This window comes from Cyprinodon tularosa, unplaced genomic scaffold (genome assembly GCF_016077235.1).
Source record: "Cyprinodon tularosa strain WSP-4 unplaced genomic scaffold, ASM1607723v1 ctg81, whole genome shotgun sequence".
Taxonomy (NCBI): Eukaryota; Metazoa; Chordata; class Actinopteri; order Cyprinodontiformes; family Cyprinodontidae; genus Cyprinodon; species Cyprinodon tularosa.
The window spans coordinates 389258-407513 of NW_024039574.1; the positions used below are offsets into that span (position 1 = coordinate 389258).

The 18256-nt window shown below is 36.4% G+C and overlaps 2 protein-coding genes across 2 annotated transcripts; one reads left to right on the top strand and one right to left on the bottom strand.

Moving 5' to 3' along the window:
* Nucleotides 1-1581: 1581 nt before the first annotated feature.
* Nucleotides 1582-6560, top strand: knop1 (lysine-rich nucleolar protein 1). The gene is made up of 6 exons (XM_038271828.1): nt 1582-1735; nt 3856-3924; nt 4037-5119; nt 5202-5273; nt 5844-5903; nt 6044-6560. The coding sequence occupies exons 1-6, from the start codon at nt 1727-1729 to the stop codon at nt 6347-6349; spliced, it is 1599 nt and encodes a 532-aa protein (XP_038127756.1). The 5' UTR covers nt 1582-1726; the 3' UTR covers nt 6350-6560.
* Nucleotides 6561-6705: 145 nt separating this feature from the next.
* exosc1 (exosome component 1) lies at nt 6706-18156 on the bottom strand. The gene is made up of 8 exons (XM_038271850.1): nt 18048-18156; nt 16707-16822; nt 15312-15386; nt 12785-12873; nt 12669-12702; nt 12500-12550; nt 12005-12089; nt 6706-9913 (listed from the first exon to the last, which is right to left on the bottom strand). Exons 1-8 carry the CDS (start codon nt 18073-18075, stop codon nt 9807-9809), a joined length of 585 nt encoding a protein of 194 aa, XP_038127778.1. The 5' UTR covers nt 18076-18156; the 3' UTR covers nt 6706-9806.
* Between the last annotated feature and the right edge of the window lie 100 nt (nt 18157-18256).

Here is an 18256-nt window from a genome sequence, read left to right on the forward strand (position 1 = left end):
CCGGCCAACGTTTTCAGCAGCCTTCTGCGTGTCAGTCTGTTGCTGGTTAGGGTTCTCTGTCGCCTCATGTGTAACTTCATCCTGTCGCTGAAGGATTTCATCAGCCTGATGGAGCCCCGTTTCAGTTGCTTGCAGGGCATTCTTTTTCAGCTGTTCCCGATAACCACGTCTTAAAGAGCGGTCTGTGTCTGTTGGTCTGATGTCAGTGTGGCCCAGATGCAGGGATGGAGCCCAGTCTGGGTCAGTCTCCATCATCTCATATGCGGGTTGACCTGCAAAGTAGATGAAAGGTTGAGTGTTTTACACATCTATTCAAAACACTATATAAAGCACCTTAATAACAGAGCCCATTAGATTAGATGAGTTATAAAATAAGATATGCTTATGTTTCCGACAGTGGGGGAAATTTGCTATACCGAAACAGCACAAGTACATCGGATTAGTAAGGCCAGAGGTAAATAAATAAACTGAAAAGCTCACAGGACGAACAAAGGATTATAATAAATAAACTTAAGTAGATTACACAGGATGAATAAATGCAGTGAGTTGGCTGACGAGTGGGTATGTACAGTGTTTTTATATGTACACTGTATTTATATATATTTATTCATAAAAAAATATATTTGTATTGCAGATTGTGTAAATAATTATATACAGATAATGCATTATTTATTAAATTTTAGCGGTCTAAAAAAGAAATAAAACAAACATCACTTTCCGCTTCTCTTCCACAGCATGTTTCAGTAGGTTTACATGAACTCCTGCAACTTTATAAGCAAACCATTTCAGCGTGTTGATTTCTATTAGTGTATATTTATAAGGACTTACCTTTGTGAAAATGCCGAGAGCAAACACGAACAAGAGGAGATATTTTATGAAACGTGATGTCTTTCCTTCTTACAGCAGCAACCCATGCAGCCCGACGCCTCTTTGTTAAGTCCTCTGTCTGCGGTCCGTATTTTTTTTCCAAGTGGGGAATACGAAAAACCGTACGGCCCCATCTGCTGTTTTCTGTTTAGAATTACTATTGCATCCTTTGACGCAGCGCCAGTGTCCCATTATTTCCAAAGAAGCAACTAGAACACGTCTGCTCTCTGTTAGTTTTCTTTTGTTTCTTGCTGCTGTCTCTTCACCACAGAAATGGCGCTAACTACCCTAAATGAATTGCGCTTTTGCGGAAGTGACGTACACTGTCACAGACCGATTATGGATATCTATGGGGACAACTGACAACCGCGCACGCGTTGCTAAGGACGCCCCTGCTGTTGTTAACAGGAATTAGAAAGAGCTACATCCGGTGGAGTGTAGCTGTGTCTCCACGTGAATAATCAATGTGAAAAAACAGTAAGTATAGGCAAGCCACTAACCACAGTTTTATAAAGCATTTTCATCCTTTGTTGATTCAGCTTGTTGTATTCGATTGTTTTAATTATCATTCATACTTTACAGTTCTTACAGGACTGCTAGCATGCGAACAATGCTATCAACCGGTATAAGATATTTATTTTCGTCTTACTGGTGCATTTTTTTATCACGTTGTTTTTTGTTTGGTTTTTTTAGAACTACCCCACTCCATGCAGTTAAGTTGTGGAGCGTCGGATGCAAAAATCGATGTTCTTAATTAAAGCTCTAAAGACAGAAACATTTGTTCTCCTTTCAGACGGATTCCGAAGAGGACGTGGTGTTTGTTTCTGAGATATGCGCACCCAAACCCGTAAGGATTTATATGGACCAGGTAATAATCATCTTACTTTATGATCTGTATTAATCCTATTTCAAAACATTTATCGTTTTTTTTGTTTTTTTATATAGCGTTGTTTCCGTGTTTCCACTAGTTTGTATGTGGAATCATTATCATTTAATTCAGTATATTTATTTTTGCTCCAATGCACAACACGTAATTTAAAGGTACTTTACAGAATAAATAAAATCTCTGACGTTGCAGTGATCACTCATACTGAGCTTGCCTGCTGCAAAAGTGGAGAGGAAAAAGCCCTTTTAACAGGAAGAAACCTCAAACAGAACCAGGCTCAGTGTGCTCCTCTATCTGTCCACACTGACTATATTGCATATCATACAAACCTGTATATATTCTGCATATATACTGATCCCCCAAATATCTTTTACATAACGGATCACTGTATGGAATTCCAACATTGATTTTTGTTTGTTTCCAACCCAAAAAACAGAAGGGCAAAATCATCTCCATCTTTCCTACATAGCAACACCCATCCAAAACATGGCTAATTGATCAACTGTTATCAGAGGCATGCAGAGAATAAAGTTGAAACTCCAAGACACGGCTGACGTCTTTATGTTCTTGCTACTGTGAGAGACTGGAAAACCTTTCACTTCTCAAGGATGTAGCGGCCTTTAGATGCAGTGACGGCTAAGCCAGTAGAAAGACATGGCTGATCACTGAATGACATGACTGAGAAAAAGCACAGTAATTTCTAGTATTATTTGACTTTGGCTGGTCAAAAGTGGTGAATGTTTATTTAATCCACTTTGTAAATGACTGCTTCACCCTCTATCCCACATTTCCTTTAACACTAGTCAAGATATCACTTTCATTTTTTTTTTTTTTTTAAGTATAGCCTCTTTATTTTTTTCTCTATGTTTTAACCCCTAGAACCCTACGGATCCACCAGTGGGTCCAGCTGCTACGTGACCTCGTAATTTTAACAAACCCCCAGTATTGATGTAAAAAACACATTTGGCACAGTTTGGTGACATTTTTGGATAAATGTGCCAAAATGGCCTCTCCGCTTAAGAAATTTCTCACTAATACCATTGTAAAATAAATATGATTCATCTGATTGAGTCCAAATTTGGTATATTTTTACACAACATTTAGATTTAAAAGTGTGTACTACTTTTTTGTGCTATAAATAATATTTTGGTAGTGTTTTGCAATGTTTATTTCAAAGAAAATTTTGGCGAGGTTCACAAAATGCAAAATATTTTGTATTTTGTCCCTAATATTTCAGGCAGGGTCAAAGCTACAATGGTGCTTACACCAGAAAACCATTCTATGACATCTTACCTTTACAGAGGTACCAAAGGTTTCTTCTTAAATCTAATAGCTGTGAGGCTATAAGTGATTTCGTTTTGTGTGTTTTTGTCAGGCAGAAATTTATTTATACCCCCTGAGGGTGTAAGAGGTTAAGAAATATTTGTAGGGTTAATTAATTTAGTAGAATCTGTTTAAACCACGTATCTATTACCAACCCCTTATTTTTAAAAGTCTAATTTTCTTTTTGAAATTTAGACCTTTAGATTTGTGTAGTTGGTCTGTTTTGTTATTTAAAGAAAGGTGGAAGAAGGGACTGTGGTGAAATGTGTACAAAGCTGAACTTTTTTTTTTCTACGTACAAGAAAGCTGTTCAAAGTGACTGGAAACATGGATGAATCTAAATACAGGACAGCCTGTAAGAAAATCTGTCAGAGGCTGTAAACTGCCTCAGACTGTTGAAGTTCACCTTCTTACAGTATTTAGTTACCATGCAGCTTGAATTGAGAAGGCTTCGTGTATTATTATTATTTACTATATTATTGAATAAAGACATTGTCAGGATAAGACCCTGATAAACGTCCTCAACATGAGGGAAACCGGCTTTAGAGTAAATAAAATGCCAGTATTTTTAAACTTTTTTTTTTTTCAGTTTCTTTACCATAGCAGAAATGACAGCATTTATATATTCTAATTTATAGCGTTTCTGTAAGGCCTCCACAGTTAAACTATGATGGAGAAGTTGTAACTGCTTGCTCAGCTTTGCTGATGATGTTTTTAATGTTTGCTTCATGTTTTTATAGTGAACATTTAGGCCGATTTTTCTGCTTGGTTTGCTGCAGGCAAAGCTACTGGCTCTGCAGAGAGAGATTGATGAGCTGTCCCAGCCCACACACCCAGCCAACCCTTTGGTCAGTATTTCCTCCCTCTAAATGTAGAAAAGTAAGCCTAGTTTTTAGATTGAATCTCTACTTTTATATCCAAAGTAACTGTTGTCTTTATTTATGATCTTGTTTAAACCAGAAAAGAGAGACAATTAGGAATAACAGGTCCACAGAAACAAAGATTGAGGAGGAGACCTGTGAGATAATGAAGAAGGAAAAAAAACATAAGAAGGAAAAGATGGCTCCACCTGAAGTCCAAAACAGTGGGGCTGAGGAAGGGAGCCAAGCTAAGATGAAGAAAAAAAAGAGACGGAGACAGGCCAAAATGGTGGTAAAAGAAGAGCAACAGGAAACTGAGCCGGAGGAAAAGAAAAAGACTAAAAGGAAGAAACATGATGGTATCCACATCAGCGCTGTAGAGGTTGAGACAAAAAAGAAACTGTTAGAACAAGACGTGAATCAAGCTGAAACGGTTACTTTAAAGGTTAAAAAATTAGAAAAGAAGAAAAGGAAAGAGAAGAAGATAAAAGATAAGTCGTTACACATCGAACCTGTTCATACAAAGAAAGGAAACAAAGAAATGCAGATTGGAGATGAGAATCCTCCCAAGAAACCCGAGAAAAAAAAAGATAACATTGTGTTTTCAAGCGAAGCAGAAACTGAAGAGATAGTTAAAGACAAGAAAAAGAAGAAGAAATTGGAAATTGCTGATGCCTTTGTTGAAACAAAAGCAAAAAAGAAATCAAAACTTGTAGAAAATGGGAATCATGTAGAACAAGAGACTGGGGTTAAGGAGGTAAAATTAAAAAAGAAAAAAGAGAAGCGTAAAACCGAGGGGTTTGAAGGCGAACATGAAGAAACTGAAATTCAAAGAAAGAAGAAAAGAAAAATTGAGGATCCAAAATCCACAAAAAAGATAAAGGAGACGTTCATAAACAGTGAGATGGTTGCAGAGGAGGAAGAAACTAAGGCAAAGGCCAAAAAGAAAAAAAAATCCATAGAGGATGATGGGATGGCACAATCAGAGGAGACAAAAACAAAGAAGAGAGGGAAAAAAATAAAAGTAGAGGAGGAAGAGTTGGACCAGCACATCACTCTGACTGCCGATCCACCGAAGAAGAAATCTAAGAAAACAGCTAAAGGGAATCTGGACATTAATACAGAGGCCAAGGCTGGAGAGAAAAAGAAGAAAAAGGTAAAAAAGGAGAAGGAAGATTCACAGGTGAGCCTAGTTAAGAAATTTTTGATAGCCTCTTTATAAATTTGTGGAATGGTCTGGAACTAGTCTGCGTTTGTTGTTTCAGGAGTTTCCTCAAGTTGATGTAGTTTTCCTATCAGCAAAGAGTGGAAACAAAGACGAGGTCTTCGTTAATCAGGTAAAAACAGCTCTGTCTTTTAGTTGAAACTAGCCAAACCCTGGATGGAAATATTCCTCAGAAAATAATTTCAAAAGAACACTTTTTGATTTGCAAAAGGGTGACTTATTTTATAAGAAAAAAATAATTTTCATAGTGTTTTTAAAACGTTCTAAAAGTGTTACTATGTCACCAGTTATTGACCGTTAAATCTTTTTCACCTGGCAACTCTTTGGTCTATAAGTGAAATAAACTTTGTCCAAATTAATGAGATTTTTCATACATCAGATTTTCTTAAATCCCAACTAATGATCAGTCATCTCATTTAAACCTATATACATATTACCATAGGCTGTCATTTGAAATATAAAAATGACTAAATTTGTTGACAGATTTTAACTTTACAGTAAACATGTTTCTATAAACTAGAATAGATTTGAAGCAGTCTAATATATAGTCGGGTAAACGTTGAATATTTGTCAAGTATCCATTGACTGTCCATTATATTACCAGAGTAGATATAACCAGCATTGAGATCTGCTGTATTTTCAGTGTCCCCTCTATTTGTTAGAGCTGTTTATTTTATCACAGGAGAGAAGAAAAGCTCTTCAAATGGAGATCGACGAGGCTTCCCAGCCTGACAAACATACAGTCAGTATCTTTTTTTATTTTTTACATATCTTAGAAGGGGAACGCATTTTTCCAGTGATTACAGATGACATTGCATTCTTCTTATCTACTAAATCAGAAGCAGGCTTCTGAACTCACCTTTCCTCCCCTTGTCTCTTTAGGGTCTGGGCCAGTGGAGTACGGCTCAGTTCGACAGCTCCCAACAGCAGCAGAAGTTCCTGCGGTTGATGGGTGGCTTTAAAAAGGGCTCCCAACCAGCGGGGACGACCAGCAGAGGAGCCAACATGGCACTAGGAAAGGATGCACAGCAGCAGCTGCAGCAAGGGCTTCTGGGAGAGTTTGAGCGAGCCCAATCACGGAGAATGGACTTCAATAACAGGGGGGCTGGGCTTGGGTTCACAGCGTCGTCCAATAAGAAGTTCAGTATCGATATCAATGCATCTCGATCTATCCGCTTTGATTCCTAACCTGGGTGAATTTTTTTATTTTTATTTTTTTACCTCCACAGTGGTGAGTTTTAACTCACCAGCAGGATGTCGGTTATAACTGATCTAAGTGTAAAATAAGTGAATGAGTCTGAAAAAAATTTCACTTTTGAGTGGCAACCTTGTGGAGAGAAACATTTTGAAAGTTTCTTTGAATTTTTTTTTTTTAATAAATGCCTAAAAACAACCTTAATGTTGCTTCATCCGGTTTGACAATTTTTTTTTAAATGCCTTAAGAAATAAAATGTAGAAGTTAAGTACTGAAGGGTTTGAAAGCATATCAGCATTGGAGAGATCTGGACACAGAAAAAATAGGTTAACAAAAAAGACTGAAGACATTGCTTAGATAGTCATTTATTTTGAGTTATGCAGTTATAGTCAAGGAAAGTAAGAACAGCAGAAAAAAAACCTCTTGTTCCTCATGAATCATGAACATTCAGCTGGAATATTGCACTGAAATCATTGTGCCTCAGTATTCCAAACATAACTTGGTTAAAGTCTGACTAATTCTGGCTTTCCAGTTCAACACCAACATAAACAGGCCATGCTACAGCTTAACTCAATATAATGCAGTTTGGACAGATAAGAGTTTCTTCAAGATTTTTTTACTGCTAGATTAGCCAAAGTACCTATAAAACAAGAATTACTAATCATTTTGAGTGCTTTAGTCATGAAAGTCTGTAATATATGGAGTTTTTTTAGACTGATTTGTTTATTTTTTTGCAAATGCATAGAAGTTCCTGAAAATACAGTTTTTTACTCTTTAGTGGGATTTAATGGAGTATTTAAAAAACGTGAGTATCTAAGGAATAACATTTATTATAACCCCATAATGTAAGCTATCAGAAAAGGGCCCATTTAGGAGAAAAAACACTGAAAACTTTATTTTGCTTCAAGTGATTGTATTTCTGTAAATCTTCACACTGCATGAATTTCACTTTAGGGTAGTCAACTTTCAAACTTAAATTTTAGGACACCAAGTGTCCCTGAGCAGGACTGTTCACCTGATTCTCCCTTAAAATGCTTAATATATGTATAAATGTGCCATAAAATGAGAGCGTGTATAAACAAAACGCTCCACAGAACCTCATTCAGGTTCAAAAGGCGTGCTATACAAATACAGACTATTCCCTTTTAGTACTGTCCACGTTGAAACCGTCACATTGTACGGTTAGAACGCAGAGCACGGTCCATTTCAACACGGTTTGTGTTAAGGACAATGTCATTAGTACCCAGTTATGGTTACTACCAGCCAAGTGGTGCAGCAGAGAAATACAGAGCAGAGCATTCACCTTAGAAGCTTGACATGTTTTAGATGGTAGAAATTAAAGTTTAAATGTAACCTTGGATCCTTTTCTATCCTAGTTTTAAATACTCCATGTGATCCCACTGTGATGACATCTGAACTGTACCTTCAAAGCCATAGACATTATACCTGCAGTGTTAAAACTACAGTTAACTTTGACATTTCATCACCTCAAATCAGAGAATCTAAGGAATAATAAAAATGATAGAACCAAAGGTGTTGTGAAGTAAAATTAAAAAAAAAAATGCATGGATTTCAAATGTTTAAATAAAAATCTAAAAGATATGGTGTTCACTTTATTTACCTCCCTCACTCAGGAAGCAACTGAAAGTCTTTTGGGTTGCACGGATTTAGAGACTTGCTGACTTTTATCAGGCCATTCTAAACCACTTTCCAACCTGGACTGCCCTGTATTTAGCTACATCATGCCACTGTGACCAGCTACTCCCTCAGCTGAAGATCCCACATCCCCACCACATGAATCTACCACCATGGGTTTAGTATGTTAGGCTATACATTTTTCAAAGGACTGTTTCAAGCTGAGCATTTCTGTTTAGATGATAGGTCACAGTCTGTTAGGATTGCAGCTGTTATATTCTTCTCATTTGAAGATATCTGGCTGATCAGGTCTCTAAGATGCTCAACGTTTGCCATTTTGTTCTATCACAAAACGAATTTCTCAGACTTAATTCACAAGCAGGGGGACTCTATCAACTCTGGAAAGCAGTGGGCTGGGAAGAACTGATACATGAATCTACAATTTTGAAAACCATGCATTTCTTTCTCCAATTTCAGGTTTATGCAATTCTTTGTGTTTGCTGGTGAAGGTTCTCAATCATCCAGGTCATAGTCATTAAAAAATGAAAAAAATAAAACAATTGATAGTTGGGAACAAGTCTTTGCTGTCTGTATCTTAAATTGAAACAAAGATGGTTCCTATAATCTGCAAGTTTCCTAACCAATTTCTCATTCTCAAGCATTATTCCGTGGGAGTCTTTCCCAAAATAGAGTGCATTATGCTGGTGAAGGTTCCCAGTCATCCAGGTCATAGTCACTCCAACAAAAAAAATGAAAAAGACACTAAGATGGATATGGGGTATTGCGGTCTAACAAAAGAAGCCGAACGACCCCATTCCAAATGGGTAGATCACTTCGTTTGTTCCAATTAGCACATTTCCAAACAAAAACAAGGCTTTGTTAGACTACTGTATAAAAACTCAAACTCAACGCTATTCCTGACATTTTGAGGATGGGAAGTGACATTCAAACTTGGAAACCAAGTCTAGTGGATTGTTTTAATTATTTTTTTTTTATTCTAAGTGATGATTTATCATATGACAGCATGGAATTAACATTATTGTGATGATTTAGAATAATTCAAAGTGGTATGAATATTTCTAGACATCCCTGTATGTTGGTGGTTGGTCCTTTTTAGAATAAATCTTAGCTACAAATCCTAAACTAGGCAGCAGAAAAAAACCATCAGGTCCGGTTTAAATTTAGACCCTACATTTTTTATTTTAGGTGTGTTGGGCACAACAGGCCTCTGATTCTTATAACATTGATTGATTGATGACAAAATGACAAGTTAAGGAGATGGGGCACAAATACTTAGTGCCCGTTTTCTTTAATAACTTCAAAAGTTTAGACATGGCCTCTAATTAAGTGGCTTCATCCTTCAGCAGAACAGCAGCAAAGATACTTCTGTCCGACTCTGCAATAATACTAGAAAAACATTGAATTCATTTGAAACAGAACCTTTTCCTCTGGGTAGAAAATTCCCTGAAATCTCAGTAACCTTAAAACGTTAAATCCTGACCGGATGCAATCCTACTTTGGTTTCCAGGACGATATTCAGGATGGCTCTGACTATCTCTGTTTTTGGCCATTGGAACTTTAAAAAAAAAAACAACTAAATTTTGTGGAAATAAAAATAAATCTTTGTCAGTTTGGTCTCGCTGGGCTAAATCTAGCACAATGAAAATGTGTAGAAGCAAAAGCCATAAACAAGACTTAATGAGCCCCCATCAGAAAAAAACAGACAAATGTCAGAGGAAAAGAGTTAGGAGGCCACTTGATAGAAGGTGCTTGTTTTCTACCCCAAGGCGGTGTGTGACAGACTTTTAGTTGCTCTCATGCTTCCAGGTATTCGGGCTGCACACGGGCCACTTTCCGAAACTCTTTGGCATTGGTCTGCGGGCACTGCATCTCACGCCAACTGATGGGGATCATCTGGGCACCTGGCCGAGCAAACAAAGAAATAGAGGTAAATAATATAGATGTATAGTTCTTTTTCCAGGTGAATCATCAAAATAAGTGGTCCTCCAAACTGTCAATCATTCTAGTGATATGTTTACATAAGGCCTTCCCATGTGCTCAACCTCATTTTCCCCATTACCGGTGCTATGCTGAGAAATACCTGCCTGCCGAGAATTACCATCCCTCTCGCCAGTGACGAGAAAACGCATTGAAATATGAACAAAAAGGGAATGTTTAAACTAGTGGTGGGCATAGATTAATTTTTTTTAACTAGATTAATGTCACTAATCTTGGAAATAATCTAACTTAAAAAAGCTCATTTGAATTCTGCCAAAGGGCTTCCTGGATCAGAGTCAGAATTACATTATTAATCCCTTTTTCTTGCAGTGCAACCATTTATAAAAGATAGGAAAAACAAGATTTTAAATGCAAATAAGATATAAGAGTAAAATAAGGATAAGAATAAAATGAGATAAGGATGATATGTGTGTGCCGTCTAAATAATAAGTAAAAGTAAGTCTTTGAACAGGTTTCTGAAGCCAAGTGGTGTGGTAAACCAGGGGCTAATCTCCTGTTTCCAAAATGCATCTCAAACTGCTTGAGAAGTCTTTTCTACTATGATAACTGCAGATGAAAATAAATAATATTCAACAAGATGTATTTGTGTTTATTCAGATAAACATGAATTCTGAAATGTAGGCGTACATAATAGATCATGATGAACTGTTTACAGTCAGTAGCTTTGTGTCAGTCAGTCAAAGCCCTATTTCTCCTTTTTCCACCACTCAGTCAGGCAGTCGTCCTGTGAGGCTGGAGTAGCCGCAAAGGCTGCTGGGTAATGTCAAGATAGGGAAAACATCCCCATTTTATCCTAGTTTTGTGTTAAAAAGGGTTGTTTATGTTGGTAATCATGCTAAGCTAACATTATTTTCTGGACAAGCATGTCCTGGAGTTTCGTATTGTATAAACAGCTACGTGACTTGACCTTTGTTTCAGCATATGTTACTTACCTACTGGCAAAAAAGCTACAGTATCAAAGTGAAAGTCATCATTAATATAGACCCCTAACATTGAGAATAGATTAATTGCAATATTTTGTAAATTGCCTTGATAAGAGTCTGGTGTTAATGCAGCATGTTAAAGCCGATATAATGGCCCACTCCACTAGTTTAAATATATTCTCAATGTTTTCCTAATTGTTATGCATGGTTGGCCTAAAATTGAGAGTTTTGGTGGAAAGATAAATTCAAATTAATATGATTTTTACTTGTATAATGACACATTTTAGTTGATGTGCTACAGTCAGCATCCGATGAATATGTTCTTTGCTCAGAGGACGGCATTTCTCGCTTCTGCTATCAATACCATTCTATAGCCTTTCTGAGAAGAAAAACTAAGAATATGTTTAAAAGCTCCTTTTTTGTTCATATTTCAATACATTTTCTCATCAACGTGTGAGAGTTAAGGAAGATGCACGCTCCCGCGTCAGGGCAGGTGTGTCTCTGCATTAATCTGTCCACCAAAACTCTCAATTTTAGAGCATCCATGCATAAGAAATATGAAAGCATTATGAATCTGTTTAAAAGTTTCCTTTACGTTCATATTTCAATCTGTTTCCGCATCAGTGTTCGAGAGGGGACGTCATTCTTGGAAGGCAGCTTTTTCTCAGCATAACATGGCGAGTCTGAAATAGTGGAAAATTGCAAATCTTCTTTTGGAAAGTAAGCTTGTATGAGTGATGCAAACAGCAACTTTTGAACAGAGCATGCACGAGGAGATGTGGGCTCATGCATGGTCTCGCACATGTTAAATAGACTAAGTAAAAAATATTACAAGTGATGCTTAGAAGAAGTGAGATGACTTCCACTGATATGATGGAAAATAAGAATCATCCAAATTCTTGCAAATATTTTCAGAATCAAGCTTAAAAATGTGCCTGTTTTAAGTGTTTCTAAATAAGCAGTGACAAATTCATCACAGTGGAACAGAAATTAAAAATCTTCTTCCTGCTGACGTCCTGTGCATTTGGAATGATCTAATTAAAGATCTGTAAAGTGAACCACGGGAATTACCTGCTTCGCTGTGAGCCACCACCACACCCAGCTCATTCTCTGCCGTCGTCAGCAAGTATGTGGACTGAACGTCTCCGAGGGAAATCTGTCGTCATGAGTCAAGGTTTCAACTCTAAACAGGGCAGGAGCAGGGTTATTAGCGTAGCACCCTTTCTTCATAAGGTCGTTCAAAGTGTTTTACAAGAACATTTAAAGTATGGAGAAAAAGAAAGACAATTGAATAAGATTCAAATAAGCTCTTGAACTTTACAATCAATATGCACACATTGTTTAAACAAATACTAAAATTACCTGTTTACACATATCCTGCTCTCAAGAAACTGATGATTAAAAAAAAAAAAAAAAAAACTTGTTTTATGGTACGGCTTTTAATTTGAAGGGCCAGTCACATGCAGCAAAGGAATCCCAAAAGACAAAAAATGAAAGCATCTAAGGTATGTGCTACAGTCATGAAGGATTAGTCACAGACTTAAGAATAAGACCAGTATAGGATACAACTTTTGCCAGAACAATGTCACCAGGTCGGAAGCTTTTGTGTATGTCCACCTGTAACAAATGGGGAACACAGCTTATAATTCATACGGCTTCAAGAGGAACTGAGGAGGAGGTGTAAGCAATGATGAAGGAAGCAACGATTTGAGTGAGAGCGTCAGTCATCACTCACCTTGTCTTTCTCAGATTCTCTGACATCTTCTTTTCTGTTGAGACACAAACCAGAATATTTAACCCAGTAAGGCAATAAAACAAGCCGTTTCCCTAAGTAAGCACTTCCTGCTTTACCTGATGGTCCCTCTGAAGCGATCTTTCAGTGGTGTGGACCCGACGTAAAGAATGTGGACCTTTGCAAACCTGGAGTTGATGCCAGTCACCTTTTAGATAAAACATAAATAAAATTTAAGATTTTGAAAACAACTACAATTCAGGTCTCTGCTTAGAGGCCTTTTTTATTTATTTGGAAAAAAGGAAAGATAGACCTCTTCTACATTATGTCCTTTATTTATTCTGAAGGAAACATGTTTACTTATTTTTTGTGATCTCTATAGTGTGGATAAATCAATTGCTATTTCATTTTTTATAAACTTCAAGTACTAAAATTTTACACAAAATAATTAGTGGTGGGGAAGAATTTAAATTTTAAATCAAGTTGATTACAGACTATAATTAAAAGGTATAGAGGAGGATTTTCACAAATTTTTGAAAAGACCAGCTCTCTCCACTTAAAATGCTTTTTGCATCGCTCATACAAGCTTACTTTCCAAAAGAAGATTTGCAATTTTTCCACTATGTCAGACTCACCACCGGTAAGTGAAAATTGGGACTAGCACGTAGGACGGCCTTACGTAAACATATCACCAAAATGATGACAATTAGAAAGACCACTTATTTTGATGATCCACCCGGAAAAAGGACATCCTCCACTATACCTTTAGTTAATCACATTTAAATCAAAAAACATATAGCAACAAAATAAACCACCTTTTCAGTCAAAATAAACACTAATTTAATATATATATATATATATATATATATATATATATATATATAAAGCTATACACGTGGTATAGACAACACCACGTGTATAGCTTTTAATCCAACTATTTAGGTTAGTTAAGGGTATTCTGCCCTAATCACTTGTCTAATGGTGGTCTTTTTTTAACCTTTTGTTTTTGAAGTCTTTAAAATTCAACAATTGTTTTATAATCTTTGTTTGACTACCTAATTATTTAACTTTAAGCACGTTTAAACATTGAATAGACATGTAGTAGGCCATTCTGAGCAGCCTTTTGACTAACCCATTTCTTACTCTTAAGCGTTTTTGTGAATAACAATTTCTACCTTTACTTAAGTAAAAGGCCCTCCACCCTTCCTACATAAAACAACTGTAACATTATATTTGACCTAATGCTGACACACATCTTCTCATTATGCCAGAACCTATTCTTTATCCCTTACCAATGCTGCTGTTATATTGAAAGTAATCCTTGCAGACAAAAAATATATTATCCTATAATAAATTTTTCTAATTCTAATATCTTCAGTTAGTTGTTACCAGTATGTTAGGATTTATGCAGACATCCTTCTCCTCCTCTGTTGCTGCTGTTTAACACCTTAAAGCCTGCTCTGCTTCACTTTTCAGCTGCACTTCTTGCACTGAATATATCCATATTTTTTCAGACATTTTGCTGCATCCGTTTAGAGAAACTCAGCCTCTTTCGCTCCACAATGACTTTTATAGCGGACATAAGGCGACTCAGACTCCGGTCGGCTAGAGAGTTTGCTATTTAACTATGCTAAACAGTGAGAGGAGAGTGAGGGCTGAGCTGAGGAGGTCAGAGAGAGATTTCAGAAAACTAAACCAACCGCTGTGTATATGGTCTCATATAGTCTACTTACAAGTTTAATAAATCCAACAAGGATTTTATGAGTTCAAACAGGCTCATGCTCCTGTCTATCCGTATGTATATAAGAAATTGCAATTAGCTGCATAATATTTTTTAAGTATTAAAATGTTTCTAATTAATTGATTGAAATTATTGCATTAGAGTCCCAGGACTAAAAATAATACATTTTAAGTCTTGATATCATTTCATCTTATCATCAGTGAATAATTTGCAGTATATTCAGTTCCTCTGTAAATACATATAATTCCTAAAAAGTGTTTAATCTAATGACAATGTTATGACCTACAAAGTGATGGCAAACACCTTCCACAAGCACTAGAACTACAAAGCTGACCCTTTGCCGATTGCAGTATCCAGTGTTGTTAGAAAAGAAAAGACGGATATTAAAAATTATGCACAAGATACAGCGATAGACTTATTCAAAGCCAACAGTTGCCTTGAATAACACTTTAATTATATTCAAATTTATTTAGATACACATGTTTATAGGTTGCAGGTGCCTTTGTATAGTTCTGGGAGTAGCATGGGTAAGTTCTCTATTCACAGAATTAATATACCTGCTGGGTACAAGGAAAGTATTGGATGATTGTGTGGAAGAAAAAAAAAACAAGGAAACTGAGATTATAAGACAAAATATTTTTTTTTTTCCTGGAAAACAGAAATGTATTAACTTGTGCTCACATCTGTGCCTTTTAGATTTATTGAGCTTAACGATGATGTGGATAACATTAACAACTTTGGAGTTTTTGATTTATGCTGAATGTTAAGGTGCCAAACTATATTTGTGGCATGGGAAATAATTTAGTTTCTCTTTGTAATATCAAAGTGTCATCCGCATAATGTGACTTTTTCTCTAGGCCACCAAGCCACAATCAAACTATAGTAAACCATTTCCATTTACATACCTTGCAGGTGACTATGGCTCCAACATCTGGCAACAGCTGTGCTTCTGTTTCCCTAACCACAGATATCACTGGTAGCTAGAAAAGTAAAGACAAATACCTAATTAACCCTATTCAAATGTAATTAGTATTGCTCAGATTTAAATACATACTCTGTTGTAGAAGACATCAAATTCCTGTGCAATACAACTTAAATACTGAATAATTATATAATGCACAACATGTAAAGATTTTCGATTCTATGTATACATCAAGTATAGAAAAAAAAGTTTTGTGTGAAACAGTAGATAAAAATAAATTATTCAGGAAAATGGTTAACATGAGACAACTAAAAACAAATCGGCTGGGACTGTGTGCCTCTTATGAAAGAAGAAGCCAAAGACCATTGTTTCATTATGAAACATTACAGATTAAAAAAGATAGAAAACAGCAAGTACATTCAGCCGACAGACGAATGCATTTAATTTCTGAACAGTGTTAATGTTTAGGATCAGTCAGGGACTTTAGGATCTGTCACAGTCTGAGACATGTTCTAAAGACTGACAGATCCTAAAGTCTGTGTCACAATGTTTAAAACATTTCACATACTATGAAACTCCTTCAAATGATTAAGGTACATCTCACCTAAATATGCAGGTACTTCTTTTACTGTTGTATGACTAAAATCTTATCTGATGTATATTATATGAAAACTAAAGAAAACTAAAACACCAAGACAAATTATTCCATTAAGGTTGAAGTGGGAAGAGTTCTAATCCACCCAGGGAAAAATACAGACATCCAGTCCTTTTAAACAGGTTGTAGAAGTGGGGAACCTTTCAATGTGACCACAGGACATGTTTAAATACTGAAACTAACTAAACTAATAAATTAAATAAATAAACCCTCAAAAATCTAACTCAAAAACAATCACGATTTAAAGAGCAAACCTACCTTTGCACAAACAGTCCAGAAGAAATGTATCTTGAGTCAGTATGTTACAAAAAAATTTATACAGAAGACTAACTGAACATAGTTTTTTCATCCTTATGCTTCTTGAATATACTTCAGTCCTAGAGACAGGAAATGCAACTTGTTTTTAATAAAAAAGAAAAAAATCAACATCATAGGAAAAATTTATTGTTCAGCTTATCAAATAAATATTCGCTGAGACACAACAGACCAAAGTAAAGAAACATCTCTAATGTCCTGATGTGGAAAAACATCCAAGGTCTTTGAAATGGCAGGTACAACAGTGACCCTGCTCACCGAGGTTCTCACTTTCATTGCTTAGTGTGAGTCAGCCTCAAAAACGTTGCATAATACTCTTATTGTAAGCCTTGCATATCTGGCAGCTTTCCAAATGTCTGTCATCCACTCAACTACTCAGCCAAACTCGCTCCTCCTCGTAAACCTCACCTCCTCTCCCTCGTTTTTCTTCAGCACATAGCCAGCGAGGGAGGAATATATGTAGCCATGTCGCTGATACACTCCAGTGCCAGCTCTGCAGTCGTCTACACTGCACAGTTTCTCACCTGAATACAAAGAGGAGAGGAGAGTTAATACATTTAAAAACATTAAATACAGTAAAGTTATTCACAGCCATGGTTGACATTGGTTCAAATAATTTTTAAATTGACCAAAATGTTTCCTCTGACTGGAAGTAATAGTGATGCTTAAGTTGCCCGAGTCTTCTGATTGAAAATATGTGAAGGAAGCTAAGGATTAGATTGATGGATTTGGAGCTCATCACCAAAGATAAATTGCACAACAACAGTTGGTAATTGTCAAATTTTGCTTTATCTATCCTGCATCAGATATAGAGTTTTAAGAAGGGTTAATTTGCCATATCTAACTATTCAAGTAGAAATATGTTGCAATATCACTACTTTCACTTGAGCACAATTTTTTGATACTCTACCAACCTCAGTATATCTCAATTTTTATGATAATTACTGTAATAATTTTAAGCTGTCAGTCGTTCCTGCTCTCTATGTATTCATAAACATTTTAAAACTGCATTAATGGTTTAATAAGCACTAATAAACAATGAGTTTAGTTCCATTATTTGGAATCTAAACTGGATTATATTGAAATACACATGGTGAGATGAGAATTGAGAATTTCGGGTAAAATGATTTGATTATTTCTGGTAACTATAGAATGATTTGGAGAAGATATTACAGAAGGAAACTGACAAAAGCTATAAAACAGATACACTTAAACTTAAGAGTTGTGATTCATGTTGTGTATAATTATGTCTCTTTAAGCCAATAACCATTCATATTAAATGCTGGGCCTCATAATAAAAACTGACATAAAACCTTGCTTATGTTCAGGGACAATAAGAAGTTGCGGGTTTAATTTAGGTGCATAAAGCAGCAGTGCAGAGGAATGTGCAGAGCTGCCCTAGGGCGATGGGCAGGGCAGGTGATGAAACCTGCGGTGAGAAACTAAACAGCCGAGCAAACTCGATAGAACAAAATACAATATGAAAAACAATTATTATTATTTTATTTCCTCTTTTATATTACTCAGGTTTGGCTCACTTTAAATATGCTGGGGTACCGACCTCGCAGTCTACTCGTGGTTACTGCAAATATTCTACTGTTTCGCCTATGGAAGACAATATACCGAACCTGGTATCCGACTTTTTAGCTACACATAAACCTCGTTATCACATAAAACAGCAGCAATGTCACAAACACAGTTTAACTTCAGAGTGCAACACATTTCAAACGGTTTAATCCGAGGACTCACCTGGGACACACAATCTCAGGGGCGACATGTTTTCGGGGAAGAGCAAAGGGCCACCTCATTGGCTATGACCAGAGCAGGGTAAGATTCTGATTGGACAGTTTTCTTTCTTCTTCACCAAATCAGCTTTAGGATGCTTTAGAGCCACCTACCGGACAGGAGGTGTAACAGGCGATACAAGTGGAGACAAGAAAAACAAAACAAACGTATCT